Genomic DNA, 14,980 nt, shown 5'->3' with positions numbered 1-14,980 from the left:
ATTCACCCACCAGCTACTTATTGCATACCTACTCTTTGCCAAGTACTGGTTCAGATTCTAGGGTACAGCAGTCACCGAAATGAAGCCCATCTCATGGAGCTTTAGTGAGGACAGCTGGACAGGAGGTAAATGGATGATGTGTCAGGGATGATAAATGGTATGAAGGAAAATAAAACGGTAAGGGAAAAAGAGGAGGAGTGAGTGCTGGTTTATTGGTGTGCCGTTTTGTCCAGGAGTGTTGTTCTGATAGAGTGGCATTTGGGCAGATCCTGACAAGCTCTGTGAGGGAGAGAGCCATGATGCTATCTTGAGCAAGACTGTACCAAGCAGAGAGGACAGCAGAGCCAATGTCCTGGGGCAGAAGGTGCTTGGGCACTAGCGAGCAGGCCAGCATGGCTGGAGTGGAGTGGGCCTGGGGGAGTGTTGGGTGAGGCGGTAAGGCACTGTGGGCTTGGGAGCAAGGGGACAGTGTGCTCAGGGGAGAGAGAGCCAGAGGAGGGGGAGGGAGAAGGAGAAGGCAGTGGGAGGGGGAAGACTTACACGAGCCTGCCTTGAGTAGGTGATGGCCTCAGGTAGGAGCCGGCCAGTTTGTCCCCAGTGGGACGCAGGCCAGTTGTGAGGGGGAGGCTTGGGGATTTCTGCGATTGCTGCCCTTCTCAGTGAACCAAGAAGCAGGGGTGTCAGGCGAGAACAGGTACTGGGGGTTTACTGGAGGTTTGTTGAGAGAGGCGGCTTAGACGCCATATCTTGCTGCTCAGCGGGTCTCAGGAGCAGCTGAGAAGCATCAGCATCACCTGGGAGCTGGCTGGAAACGCAGACTCTCAGGTCCCACCCCAGACCTGATGTGCATACTGGCAGCTTCCCCAGGCGACTTAGATGCACTTGCAGTTTGAAAAGCTTGGTCTAAAGCATAGGTGGGCAGACTGTACCCGTGAGCCAAATCATGCCCACCTCTTGCCTTTGTAATAAAGTTTATTGTCTGGCTGCTGTCACACCACATGACAGAGTTGAGTAGTTGTGACAGAGACCATATGTCCTGCAAAGCCTAAAATGTTTACTATCTGGCCCTTTATGGCAAAAGCTTGCCTGCCATCTAGGGTGGGTGGGAGAGTGAGTGAGTCAGGCTCAGGGGCATCAGAGTTACCCGGAGTTGTCAACACAAAGATTATTGGTACCCCCCCCCCCCCCCCACCGGGGTTTCTGATTCAGTAGCCTAATTTTCCAGGTGACAGCAATGTGGCAGGGACCACACTTTGAGAAGCCTAAGTCTAGACCAAGGGAGGGGTGCCAGGCCTAGGCTGTGGCTTGCAGGTTGTGGCGGTGAATTTCAGGTCGGACCAGGCGGCACCTCTGTGTGTTTATCCCAGTCCCGTGCAGCTGCTGGGCACCAGGACAAAGGAGGCAGAGAACTGGAGACTTCGGGATGGGGCAGGGGAATGGAGGCCAGAAACCGTGGTTCACCAGGACCTCCCAGCTGAGGAGGTGTGACAGGAACAGGAGCATCAGTGGAAGGCAGTGGGACCGTGGACAAAGAACTGGGAGGTGTACGGTACTAAGAGGGAGAGAGTGAGCCCCTCTGGCGATAGAAGGTGCCTCTCAGCAGAGAGGCCAGGGTTCCTTCACGCCTTCTTTCCTCTGCCAAGAGGCCCCCCTCCTCTGCACTCCCACCTATGCTCTGTAGCATAATGACCCCAATTCCTGCCGCCCTCCACTGGGCTCTGGGGCAACTGCCTGGGAGGACACCCTGGCTCCCCCTCTGACCTGCTGAGACCCGGGCAGCTGACTCCCTTCGTCGTGCCTGGTTCCCTCTCGGGGGAATGGTTGTGTCCCTTTGTAGAGCTGCCAGAGCGGGAGTGACTTAGGTAAGGTCCTTAGAGCCTGCAGAGCCTGCAGCTGTGCGGGCTGCCACCAGGCTCATGTTTAGTCCTCTCTGTGCTCCCGCGCTAGTAACTGGAGCACCGTGGACACCGTGTTCAAAGCCCGGAGCAGCACGGCCTCTACTCAGCATCAGGCCAAGCGCGCTCGTGTGATTACTGGCAAAAGGAAAAAGGCTGATATGTTAGGTGTGTTTTTCCATCTCACAGGGGTACGTTTGGGCTCGCCTGGGCCTTCCTAATTGATTTGCGCTCATTACCATGTGCCTTGTGTCACATGAAAATGTGTGTGCAGGGGTGTGTGGTCAGTGCATGTATACTCTTCATACGCACTTGTCCTCTCTGGTGGGTGACAGACGGCATCACCATGGTGACAGTGTCGTGTGCTAGCATGGAGGTTGAAGGAGTCCTGGGGGAGAGTGTCTTTGACTCTCTTTGGGACATTAGGCCAGAGAGGGAGAGGGCCTTGCCCTGGTACAGTGTTAGCCAAGAAGCGCCCTCCTCAGAGCGTCCCTTTGCTTGTGTTCTGGAAGTCCTGCCCAGCACATAGTAGGTCTCAACGTTGATGAGGAGGGGTCCTGTCGTAGGTGTTTGCATGATGTGTATTTGCCTGCTTGGGTCTGCATCACACCCTTACGGAGGATGAGGACATCCTTACCGTTTTTTCTCACTTCAGAGAAAATGTCTTGTGACTTGTTGGCCCCCCATACAATTCAGTATGTTTGTGTAGCATTTACAGATTCTGCAAGATGTTTGGCCAAGCACCCTCTCACAACCTTGTACAGAGGTCTTCTCAGTGCCTTGTGCCCTGCACTCAGTGCCCTCTCCAACCTCCCCCTGCTACACAGGTTCTGTAGTAGCCAGGTTGCCCCCCTCCCCTCCCCCCAGGTAGCTGAAGAGATGTGTCTCTGCCCCAGTTCCTGGCGGTAGTCATTCTTGCACGGTGTGCAGATAGCCAGGCACTTTCCTTGGTGGGAATACTGCCCCCACGTGCATCCCCTCCATCCTTCAGGGGCACATGAACTGAGTGTGTTAACACACCTTCCCACTGGTGATTTTCCACGAGCCACATCTCCTCCGCTCCCACTCGTTTTCCTGCTGGGGACAGCCCCTTGTCCGGGAGCAGCCCAAGGGCAGGGCCCAGGCCTGGGGCTCACGAGCCAGGCCCCGTGAGAGGCCGGTGTGTGGTGGGCCAGGTGGCCTAAAGCAGTGACCGCTGAGGACAGCAGCAGAGGAACCTTGTACCCCAGGCCTGCAGGGCCACCGCGAGGTCCTGTCTGCATTTCACTCGAGAAGCCTGCTGACTTGAACCTGAGCTTCCTTTGCCTTCTTTCCCTTTGGCAGGCGAGTTCAGAATGTCCACACAGGCCTCGACCTGACTGTGCCCCAGCACCAGGAGGTGCGGGGCAAGATGATGTCAGGCCACGTGGAGTACCAGATCCTGGTGGTAACCCGGCTGGCTGCGTTCAAGTCGGCTAAGCACAGGCCCGAGGATGTCGTCCAGTTCTTGGTGAGCTGGGGGCTCTGCCAGGGTGCTCCTGAGGGGGCCCGGGGGCCAGGTGCACAGGTGTGAGCAGCATCAGGGAGCGGGTGCTTCTCTAGCCAGAGCGTGCTGGGTGGTAAGGGCACAAGAGCGATTCAGGTGCTTATGGTCAGAGGGGAGACAGACTGGTAAAGAGACAGGTGCAGGCTGTGACAGGAGCGCATGGGGCTGTGGGTGTGCAGAGAAGCAGCACCTGGCCCACCCTTGGGAAATGTTCTGGAGGATTTCTGGAGGTGAGAAGTGAGCCCATAGAGCTATACAGGAGAAGGGAATCCCAGGCAGAGGGCGGGGTGTAAGCAACCGTAAGTCTAACCACGGAGGTTGGACACGCAGTTCAGTGTCATCCTGGATGAAGTAGAAGATGAGGGTGACGATGGGCAGGATCCAGGTCACGGAGGGCATGTAGGGAGACTGACTTGTCTTGCAGCCAAGGAGGACTTTGAAGTAGGGGAGTGACTCGCTGGCCCATCTGGTGGGGAGTGGAGTTGGATTGGAAGGAACTGGGCAGGAGGCAGGGGGCCCAGTCACGAGTCCAGTGATGCCCCAGGGGAGTGCTGGAGGCAGGCCAGCAGGAGTTGGTGTGAGAGGGAGGGAGAGAGTTGTAAAATACAGTATTTCCAAAGTAACATGCATATCATTTGCTGGCTGACTGTTTGCACCAACTGTAGAGCACCGGCGGAGGGGCGGGTCTAAGGGGGATGTGTGGAGTCTGAAGTGTCCCACAGACACATGAGGCTGGAGTGAGGGACTGGGCAAAGGGAAGGTTTAGGAGGAAGCCCCAGACACACAGGCAGCTCAGGGACAGTCAGGACAGGGAGAAGGAGGAGCCTCTGAGGTGAAGGGAAGAGAAGGGGGCATCATGGAGTCGCAGGAGCTAAGGGAAGAGAGAGCTTTTAATTAAAAGTAAAATGAGCCAGAGTCCTGTGGTACAGACAGAATCAACAGCTACAGGTTTGCACATATTTAGTTCTGAATCTCCTGGCAGCCAGGACAGAAAGGAAAACCATGAATTACCTAGTTCTGGTGACCTATCAGAAGAGACATCACCTTCTAAGAGAGAAAAATGTATGGCACGGTCTTTACATGATATTTAACACACGGGAAGCATCGAAAAGAGCACGATGTCTTTCATTTGCTCCTTAAATTGACCTTTTTTTTAAGTTTATTTATTTATTTTGAGAGAGAGAGCAAGAACAGGGAAGGGGTAGAGAGGGAGGGAGAGAGAATCCTAAGCAGGCCCCGCACTGTCAACACAGAGCTCATTGCGGAGCTCAAACTCACAAACCGTGAGATCATGACCTGAGCCGAAACCAAGAGTCGGACGCTTAACCGACTGAGCCAGCCAGGCGCCCACTTAAATCGATGACGTTTAGGGAGAATCCAGGTCTAATGTCGGGTGCTGGATCTGGTTCTGCTTGGCTCTGAGTGCTGGGGTTTTGCAACTCCTGATCATTTGAATTGACCCACCGTGGAGCTGAACACACACACGTTTTCAGGGCTGGGAGCAGAAGAGAATATCTGAGGTGCATGTCTTTGGGCATAAGAGAGAAGCAACATCCGGGGAGCCCTGGAGGAGCATCCCGGCAGGTCTGAGTCCTGCACAGAGGGCCACCCTTATGTGCGAGGCCATGGTGGAGACATCTTTACACCCCCGTGCATCACCCCAGTGCCAGTCTTTTGTGGCCAGTGAGAACTGCAAAGTGTTAAGTGCGTGTATGGATGGCCATGCGTGCAGGGGCTTCTCACACATTTTGAACCACCTGTGAGGGCGGAGGAGAATGCATTTACCCCCCATGAAATCTCTGAAGTTTCATGATTTAGCTTAAAAAAAAGGAGGGGGGAGCATTTTGCATTCTATTCCCGAAAAGGATACATGTCTCAATAAAAACATGAATTGAACTGCTCATCAGAAAGTAAAACAGCCCCCAAAAAGGGACACTGGGTGTGCTTGCTGTTTAGCGGCACCCACGTGTGCTGGCGGTACGAGCACACACGCCTCCCCCGGAGAGGCTCAGGGTAGCAGTGCTGTGCACCCTGCCCGTGGGGGCCCCAGGTGAACAGCAGCTCACATCTCTGCACCCATGGCCTCTCCCCGAGCCTCTTCTCCCAGCTGTTCAGGAAGCTGCTTGAGAAGCCCTTGCTTTGGAACACTGATGAATGTGGGTCCTGGTTGGGCGGTGGAGGGGGGGGGGGGGCACCCTGACTTAAAACTTCCTGGCCTCTCACGCTATCAGTGCTCAGGAAACCTGAAGCTTCCAGGACCCCATTCCACTCCTGCTGGGTCCAAGGGCCAGACCCGCGTGGGGCTGTCAGGCCAGCAGAGGGCGCTCAATCCTCAGGGTCACAGCTTCCCTGATGGCCGAGTCCCCCTCCTGGCTGGAGTCCCTGTTCTCAGGACCCAGGGGTTAGAACCTACATCTCTTTCCTGAAAGGATCCTCTTACTTTTTTCCTTGAGGGCTCTTCTCAGGACAGCTCCAGATCCAGTTGACAATTGCAGGCTGCAGCCGCCTGGCCCAGGGAACTCCCCATTGGCAGGGGGAAGGTGGAAAAGGGGACTGGGGGACTAAATTCCTCCAGTGCTCCAGCCGCCTGCCGGCATGTGAAACCCTCACAGGCTGGGGGTTCTGGTGACAGCTGTAGTTAGCCAGGGCCGTGCGCTCCAACACAGCTGTGCACCGGGATCGCCAGTCTCATGTCAGCACCTCCAGATACCCCCAGTGTCCTCAGCCACACCAGCATTCGGTGCTGTGCTGCAGGTTTGGCCCTGGCCCGGGAGCAGAGGTGGGTCTATCTCTGTTTTTATGCTCAGTGCTCCGTCAGAGGAGCTGGGGAGCCAGGCCCAGCATACAGAGTCCAAGACAAGGGAGGATGCTGGGCGATTGGTGGGTGGGTGTGTGGTCAGAGCAGGTGACTCTTTGAGCACCCACGCTGGGTTGCACAGACTGCGGTAATGCCTCCAACCCACTGTGCCACGGCTGCTCCCTCCGTGCAGGGCCTGAGCCTTGTGGGGCAGAGATCATGCAGAGGTGGCCTCATAGAATGTGAACTCAGCTGGGAACTGAGTGTCAGGGTGACTCTGGTGGCCTGGGACCACCTGCCGACCTGCTCCCCCGAGGTCCCAGTGTGCATTGAGGTTCTGGCTGACAGCAGGGCTGAGAAACAACCTTGTAATATCTGGTTCTTCTCCACTGGAGCCCTGTAGGGATGGTTCCAGCTAGAAGGCTGCTGCTTGCACGCGGGAATATGATCCAGAGATCTGTGTTGAGAAAAGGTGACTCATGTGGTTGTCGGAAGATGACCTAACAGCTGGCCAAACCATGAGGTCACCCCACTAGTCTGCTGAAGGCCCAGAATGGAGGCAGCCGGCCTCCTTGGTCACCCGTGGGCCGGGCCAGGGTCCCTGTGCCAAATGTCTCTACCTGGACCTGTGACAGTGCCTGGAATCCACCATGGCTGTATCTTCTCTCTGGCTACTCAGACTTTCATAATTGAGCCTAGTACTGATTAGAGGTGTTGAGAATGGAGCTGAGGAAGGATGATGGGTGGAGGGTCAGAGGTGCCCCAAGGCACCTGTCCTGGGGACAGGCTCTCCAAACAGCCCGGCCTCTGGACTGTCTGGTTGGGGCAAGGGGGAGAGTACTCAGGAAACCACATGCCCCTCTCATTCCAGGTCTCCAAAAAGTACAGTGAGATCGAGGAGTTCTACCAGAAACTGAGCAGTCATTACCCCGCGGCCAGCCTTCCCCCACTCCCCAGGAAGGTCCTGTTCGTTGGGGAGTCTGACATCCGGGAAAGGAGAGTCCTGTTCAATGAGATTCTGCGCTGTGTCTCAAAGGACGCCGAGTTGGCAGGAAGCCCAGAGCTGCTAGAATTCTTAGGTACCTGAGGCTCTGTCCCAAACCCCTGAGGTCTCCCCTGGCCCAGAACTAGGCCTCACTCCCCTGGCTGGGCCAGTATGGGTCCACAGCTACTGCCTGCAGTCAGGAAGCTTCAGCCAGGCTGTTGAGGCAGGTGGGCCTTACCTGCTGCCCGGCCGTGGTGGTGGGCAGGGAGAGGCTGGCACCTGGTCTTTGAGGACTGACTGCCTGGGTGCCAGATGGGGCTCATACAGGGTGTTCTCTGTAGTCTGACTCCACCAGAGGCCCATGCCCCTGGCGCCATGCCCCTCCTGCCATCCCCAGAGCTCCACCCCGCCCTCAACCCACACACCCCATTTTGCCTCCTGCCAGCCAGGCCTGGGGACCTGGTCCCTGGGGACATCTCCCTCAGCTTGCTCCCCACAGGTGTGTTTTGGGTATGGCTACAGGTGGAGGCTCAGCCCACACTGGCCCAGTGGCAGGGACTTCAAACCCTTGTAGTATGTGTCCTCAGCCATCTCCTTCCCCTTCGAGTTTCCTTAGCTGTCAGATGGGACGATGCCTGGCAGCCAGGTGGCAAGAGAATCCAGTGAGCTCACACGTGTGAAGCACGTAGAACAGAGCCTGCTGTGCAGGAAGTGCTGTACAAGGGTGGCTGACGTTTTCCTTCCCACTCGGTACACCCGGGCGCCATCCAGGCTTGCCGTCCAAGGCAGATGAAGTGCCTGTGCACCCCTGGGTGGGGAGAGGTCCCATCAGGAGGTGCTGGACTCTCCCCCTGACTTTCTCCCCTCTTTGGACCATTCTGTTTAACTCTTCCTAATGACCGTGGTCTCTAAGCTTCACAAGACAGATGGGAGGTTTTCAGAAGACAATTAACAAATAGCAAATACACCCAAAAAAAAAAAAAATTTAAGGGGTGAGGAATAAAAGCAAAACCAGTGAATGCACAGAAGGCTGGGACTGGGTAAGGCTGCAGAGCCCAGGTTTCTCCTCTCCTTTTCCATCCCCCCTACATGGGCTTGTGGGCCCCGGGTGGTTTGCTATGAGATCACAACCTGTTTACCTCCCAATGGGCTGTGTTGACTGTGAGATGGGGACTCCAGCTGATCCATAATTGGGGGGAACTCCCGATCTCCTGGCCCCCTCTGTTATGGAGAAGCAGGATAAGGTGATCTGACTTTCCTAGCCTTTCTGTGCCTCAGTTTCTTCATCTGTAAAGTGCGGGTGCAAACAGGATCTCTCACATGAGATTTTTACAATATTTAAATAAATCCATACTTGAAAAATGCTTTTTTAAAAAAATTTTTCTTAATGTTTATTTGTTGTTTTTTAGAGAGAGAGACAGAGCATGAGCAAGGGATGGGTAGAGAGAGAGGGAGACACAAAATCCAAAGCAGGCTCCCGGCTCTGAGCTGTTAGCACAGAGCCCGACGCGGGGCTCAAACCCACGAACTGTGAGATCATGACATGAGCCTAAGTCAGAGGCTTAACCAACTGAGCCACCCAGGCGCCCCTACCTGTAAAATGCTTTTTACATGATGCCTGTTACATGAAATTGAAGGTTCATGACATTTTGAATGGTATTTTCACGTTTGTCCTAATAAATCAATAGCAAAGCATAACATAAGGCAGTGTATCATTACTGCTTAGTTTTACTTATTACAATAACACATATTACTCTTGTATACATATTCATACCCTACGTGCCACGCGTTCTGTAAGTTCGTTACTTAAGAATGATATTTTTTAAGAAGGAACTGCTTTCAAAGATCTACCGCTCAGTGGCTGTTTAGGTATAGATGAACAAGTGGTCTAAACCCATTTCTCAACCCATCTGTGGGGAAGGACTAGCTCTTATATTCCCAATCTGTCACAGACAGATATTTTCACAAATAACAAAAATCCCATGCTTGGATGTCGTGACAGTGTCAAGCTGCTATGGAAGTTTCCGGATGCTTGCTCTCCCTTTCCTTGTTACCACATCATGGACATCCGTCAGCGGATGCTTTGAGAAGCGCTGATGTAAGCCAGTTTGTAATAGAACCGTTAACAGTTTGTGCTAAATCTTCCGCAAGCTCACTGTGCACTCCTTGGGCTCATAGTCTAAGTGCCCAGACCCTTGGAGCAGATCTTCACTGGATTACGGAGCTCCCTGATATGCCCCGCAAATGCACGCTGGCTGGCTTGTCCGGCCCTTAGCCAGGGCATGCAGGTTTGGCCGCTGCTGTGATGCCAGCCTGTTCCTCGGCTCCTCCCTGTAACCACTCCACTCTAGGCTTCGCTGGGGCGCGTCACCCCCGACAGGCTGCAGCAGGGGCTCAGAGCCCAGGCTGCCCCTTGTCCACTCAGACCCACAACCCTGGTCCCAGGGTGCTGTAGAAAGCCCCCAGCTCAGGTCCTGGCACAGGAGCTTGGGTGTGATGCGATGCCTCTTCATTCCCTGCCATGGGTGTCAGGTGCCCTCTTCTGTCTCCTTCCACAGGCACCAGATCCCCGGGGGCTGCGGACCTCACCAGCAGAGATGCCTCTGTCCTGGAGGCACACAACCAGGCCCGGGACGACGGGGAGGCTTTCGACTTCTTCAAGCAGCAGGACCAAGCGGAGGATGAGGGTCTACCCATCCCAGGCCTGCAGGGTCAGGATGCAGGGAAATCCTCTGAGGAGGAAGAGGAAGAGGCACTGGACCCTCTGGGCATCATGCGGTAGGTCTCCCCATCTTAGATGGGCCCTCCTTCTGGCTTGTTCCTGGTGATGGCTCTTCTCGTCCTCTGTCCCGAGAGTCTGAGAAAACCTGTCTCTCTGGATCATCACCCCATGTACCTGGGGTGCTCAGGGAACTGGCTCTCTACTCACTCTCGACATGCCTATTCTTAGAGCTAGGCTCAGGCATTGCCTTCTCCCTGGCCCCAGGGCGGGCCCCTGATCTCCAGCTCCGCACTGAGTCTTGGGAGTCCCGACCCCTGACACCCCACCTCAGCAGCCCAAGAGCCCCCGGGTCTCCACCCAGGTCACCACTGAGCCTGTGACTTGTGGCATGTGATTGGAGCTCCCTGGGCTGCGTTTCGTTGTTCTTAAAGCAGGGGTGTTTACCTTGGCCCTGCCTCCCCCAAGGCGGTTATAAGGCCTATGAGTTACATGGGTGGAGGAGACTGATAACCCTCAGGGTGCTGACTGTGTGATGAAGAAGGTAGAGTGAGCCCTGGGGTCCCCTAGCCAGTCAGCTGTGTCCCCTTTACATGCACATACATGCACACAGGTGCATACATACATATGCTGGCTGGAGAAGAAGAGGTAAGCCAGCTGCGGTCTTGGTGGTCCCTTAGTATCCTGATTCTGTCATCTGATTCCTTCTCCTTTCCTGGCTCTCTGACTGCTTTAGCTAGTCACTGAGCTGCTCCCAAGCCCCCACTGCAGGACCACCCTGTGCTGGGAGTAGGGGACCACAGGCAGGATGAGCCCAGAGAGACATCTGTTCCCAAGGCCTGTCTGATGGGCACAGGCTGAGATGTGTGGGAAGGGCCTCCCAAGCAGACAGACTCAGCCACTCGAGGGCCCTCACCGCTGCTTGGCCCAAACCTGCGAGAAGCAAGGTGGGAACTCCTAGGTGTTTCTGAGCACCTACCACACACTGGGCTTTGTACTTTGCACTTCACATACTGTGCCTCATTGATGCCCTGCCTGCAAGCAGATGCTGTAAAATGGGACATTTTACAGATTAAAGAAACAGAAGCCCGCAGAGGCCGAGTGCCATGCACAAGGCCAGACAGCTGGTAAATAATGGTACTGGGATTCACATCCAGTTCAGGGCCCTGGACTGTGGTATGGACTAGACTGCTTGGGCTTGAATCCTGGCTCTGCCACTTGCCAGCGTGTATCTCTGGCAGTTTACCCTTGTCAGTTTCCTGCAGTGAAAATAGAGCACTGCTAGCACCTCTCTTTAGGGCTCTTGTGGCGACCGCCCTTCTCATGGTGCCAGCTTGCTGCCCCAGCACCTCCGCAGAGCCAGCCGCAGACCCGCAGCGACACTCCCTCTGCCCTGATGAGAGATTGAAGTTCAGCCAACAGACAAGGGAGGCCCGTCTCGCAGGTCCTGTTCCAGAAATTAGGGAGGGGCAAGTTCCACTTAAATGACATGAAAATCACAGTCCAGAAAACTCTGCCCACCATCCGCCAGCTTTCCTCTCCTGGAGGGGATGTGAGGCTGGGCACACATAAGAGGGGTGGCTGCAGGGCCACCATGAGACCAGCCTACAGGGGACAAGGTTCACTCTTGGGAAAGATCTGGTGCTCTGGGAGACATGGCACCAGAGCCGGAAGTCGGGCAGCGCCTTGGTGCCCAGGAGTCAGGTCCCCCTGGCCCTCCATGGCCACCTTGACCTGGATGAGGGATCAGCGGCCCTGCGGAAGAGGCAGTGAGGTTATTTGGGGAGCAGTTTGTAATAGGCACTCCTTATCAGCCTTGCACAACCTGCAGGCCCTTCTTGGGCTTTATTTTGGTAAAGATAAGGCTTTGTTTGAACTCATGCTCTCTGTTGTTCTGAGTAACCACATGTAAAGCCAAACGGAGAAGGACTTCAGTGGTTTGCGCCAGCCTTTGGCTGAGGGTCATGCTTAGCAAAGCGGCTCCTTTTTTGGGTAGGAAAATGCTCTTTGGGGTTGGCAGGGGCCGCCCTGAATTTTCTACTTATTTCAGTAGCAGATTGTCGGGAGATGTGTCAGCCATCTGGGACCACCCCCTCCCCCCCCCCCCACCCTGCCCCCAGCACTGTCCCCAGCTCTGCACTCGGGGGTGGCAGGGGTGGGGGGTGCTGATTTCTGAATCCTGGGAAAGCTTAGCATCTGAAAGGGATCCCAGAGGTCTAATAAGACCTCCTGCTAATTTTTCCTTTAATAACTGGTGTGACAGTGGTCAGTTCTGTTGGTCCCATCAGGAAAAGTAAAAACTAACATTTTTTGAGAGCTTGGTAAATGCCAAGAACTGATTCCCATTCTCGTGAATCGATACTCCTATTTCTGTTGTTGTTGTTGTTGTTTTTTAAAGGTCATGACACACCACCTTGCTCTCAGGACCTGTGTGGGTCTGGTTTGGGAAATGGTACTCTAGGAAGCCAGTAGAGGCATCAGGCTCTGTGTGTTTGTGTGTGTGTGTGTGTGTAAGCTGAAGTTTGGAGACAAGTAGCTCATCCAAATTCATGCAACCACAAAAGGCAGAGTCAGGACTCAGTGCCCTCCGCTTGCATGCACTGTCCCTCGGTTCCAGTCATTCTGCAGTCTGGGAGGTGGGCAGGGCCTGGGATTATCCACAGATGGGAAAACTGAGGAGAGTTGAGCAGACACTTGGCTGAGCCTCATAGATATGTGGCAGAGCCCCACCTTGAACTCAGGCGTCCACCTTGGCCTCTGCGAGGGCACCCAGGTGGGCCTGTTGACTCTTGCACAGTGCTGTCCCCCCTGCCCTTTAGTGGGGAGCATTCTGGTTTATTCAGACTTACGCTTTGCATGTACATCCCCCACCCTGCCCTCAGTTCCTCTGCAGATGCGGCACCCGCTGTCCCAGATGTGCACCAACCCCCACCCCCAGTGCCCATCTGGGCCTGGCTTTCCACAGCCGCCACGTTTCCAGGTGACAGGCGTGAGTCCTTCCTGCCTTGGACCCGGTGGGGCGCTGTCGCTCCACCACAGGGCTGCCGGAAGGGGGGGAGGTCGCCAGCACAAAGCCCCGTGCAGGGACTGCCCGGGCTTTTCTTTGTCTCTTAAACCTGATTTTGATTAGGGAAAAGACGAGTTGGTACACCAGTAGAAACTGCTTAAAGATAGAAAGAGCTTTCACTCAGCCCATCACAACTCTGCCGCTCTCCTGCTGCTCACAGGATTTTGGGCATTTGTGTCCCCGCGTGACCCACATCGCTACATGCACAGCACACATGCCTTTTATGCTGTGCTTTTCACGGTGGATTCTCTCACAGTCACTTTCCATGTCCTGCGTCATTTTCATGTTTAACTCTATTGTAGAGACTTCACACATTTGCGAAAGGTGGAGTTCTACTGTAATAGTTCTGCCTTCCACTGGAAACACTCTGTTAAAACCATTTTTAATTGTAACTTGAATAATACAGATTAGTACAGAAAAATTGAAAACACAGCAAAAAGGCCTTTTGCCATGGAGGTATAGCTTTTGGATATACATTTTTAAAACCAGAATGGGGTGATGTTGTGTGCACCGCTCTATAATTTGCTCTTTTTTTTTTTTTTTTTTCAGCATATGTACTGGGTCTTTCCAGATCAGCAAATAGGTTTCTACATTCTTAATCCTGTGCTAGTCTGTTGGGTCAATGCCCTGCACATGGCTTTGCCAGGCCTGCCTGAGGCATTGTGGTGGTTTCCATACGTTTTTGCTGTTACAGGCAGTGAGGAAGTTTATCACGTATGGAGTTTTTCCTCCCAAATAACTGCCCCAGAGCAAGGCCCTAGAAGCTTCTGCCCAGGGGCCTCAGTTGTGCTACTCGGTTATGTAGAATTCTTTAGGGACTTAATCCCTCTCTGTTGGGAAGGCGTTTTTGCTTTTCTAAACCCTGCTCATCCGAGAGGTCCTCTGCCTCTCATCTCTTCCTCCAGTGCCCAGTGAGCCCCCCTACAGCCCCAGGTCCCTGAGGACCCTCAGCTCCCCAAGGGACAGGCTGGTTCCTGCATGAACATGCCTTCTCTTAAGGCCAGGCTTCCCGCTCTCTGCTCACAGGAGGGGGAGCCAGCCCCCACTGCACTGGGCGTGGCTCAAGTGGTGAAGCTGGACGTTTTTTTTTGGAGTGAATCACATATTTTGTCATAATTATTTATACAAATTTTGCCTTATCTTCATAGAAGAATCATACGTGTCTTAGTATAAAAATGTTTTACTCCTTGTATTTGGATAAAGCCCTTCCTCTGGGATGACTCTGTGGTTTTGAAAACCTCCTTGTGCACTGCCTCGTACCCCCAGATTTGCTCTAGTTGGGGATTTACTTATTTGTGCCCCAGCTTTATTGAGACCTAATTGGCACATAACATTGTATGAGCCTAAGATGTGCAACGTGATGATTTAATACACATATAAATTACAAAATAAACCACAATAAGGTTAGCAGACTCCTCCATCTGAGAAACTAGTTCTGAGATTTGGAAGTGAGATGTCCTCCAAGGTGGGCTGTGGAGGGGCTATGCAGGTGGCCCCAGCCGTACCTGGTGAGGTACCTCAGAAGCTGCTTCTCCTCGGCCACCTCACTCACGGGCCTGGGATCCCTTTAATGTTCTGGCCCCTGCCTAGGACAGCAGGCCCCGCTGGGAGTCTCGCCCTGGAGCTTGTGAGAAGCGCCCTCAGACCTGGGCTTTAAGGAGCCCTTTAGGTGATTCACAGGGAAGTTCATGTTTGAGAAGCCCCAGAAACCAAAGTTGATGACAGTCTTGGATATGGTGGGAAGGAAACGACGCAGGAGCAGCAGGCCCTCCAGCCACGGTTCTGCCATCCGCTGGGGCTTCCAGAAGGGTGAGTTCAGGGGTCCATCCTGCTGCCCTCAGTCCCCCGCCCTTTCCAGCTCTCAGGCTTTCTCTCCTGTCACCCACCACCTGCCAGAGGGCAGTTGTTCCTGGTCACAGTGGGGCCTTGTCCTGTACCTCAGCAGACAGCACTCAGCCGCGGCCTGGCCCAGAACCAAAATCAATGAGGAGC

General features: G+C 54.3%; 1 protein-coding gene across 1 annotated transcript in view; it reads left to right on the top strand.

Moving 5' to 3' along the window:
* Positions 1-14,980, top strand: part of HS1BP3 (HCLS1 binding protein 3) — a 30,939-nt gene that overhangs the window by 1,606 nt on the left and 14,353 nt on the right. Inside the window, exons 2-4 of the mRNA XM_060649584.3 lie at positions 3,219-3,384; positions 7,089-7,296; positions 9,761-9,980. Of these exons, the coding sequence (XP_060505567.1) occupies positions 3,219-3,384; positions 7,089-7,296; positions 9,761-9,980 (594 nt within the window). The remainder of the gene's footprint in view (positions 1-3,218; positions 3,385-7,088; positions 7,297-9,760; positions 9,981-14,980) is intronic.

Source organism: Panthera onca, chromosome A3 (assembly GCF_046562875.1).
Source record: "Panthera onca isolate mPanOnc1 chromosome A3, mPanOnc1 haplotype 2, whole genome shotgun sequence".
Taxonomy (NCBI): domain Eukaryota; kingdom Metazoa; phylum Chordata; class Mammalia; order Carnivora; family Felidae; genus Panthera; species Panthera onca.
Note: the sequence above shows the minus strand (reverse complement) of the source record. Positions and strands in the feature narration are given on the sequence as shown.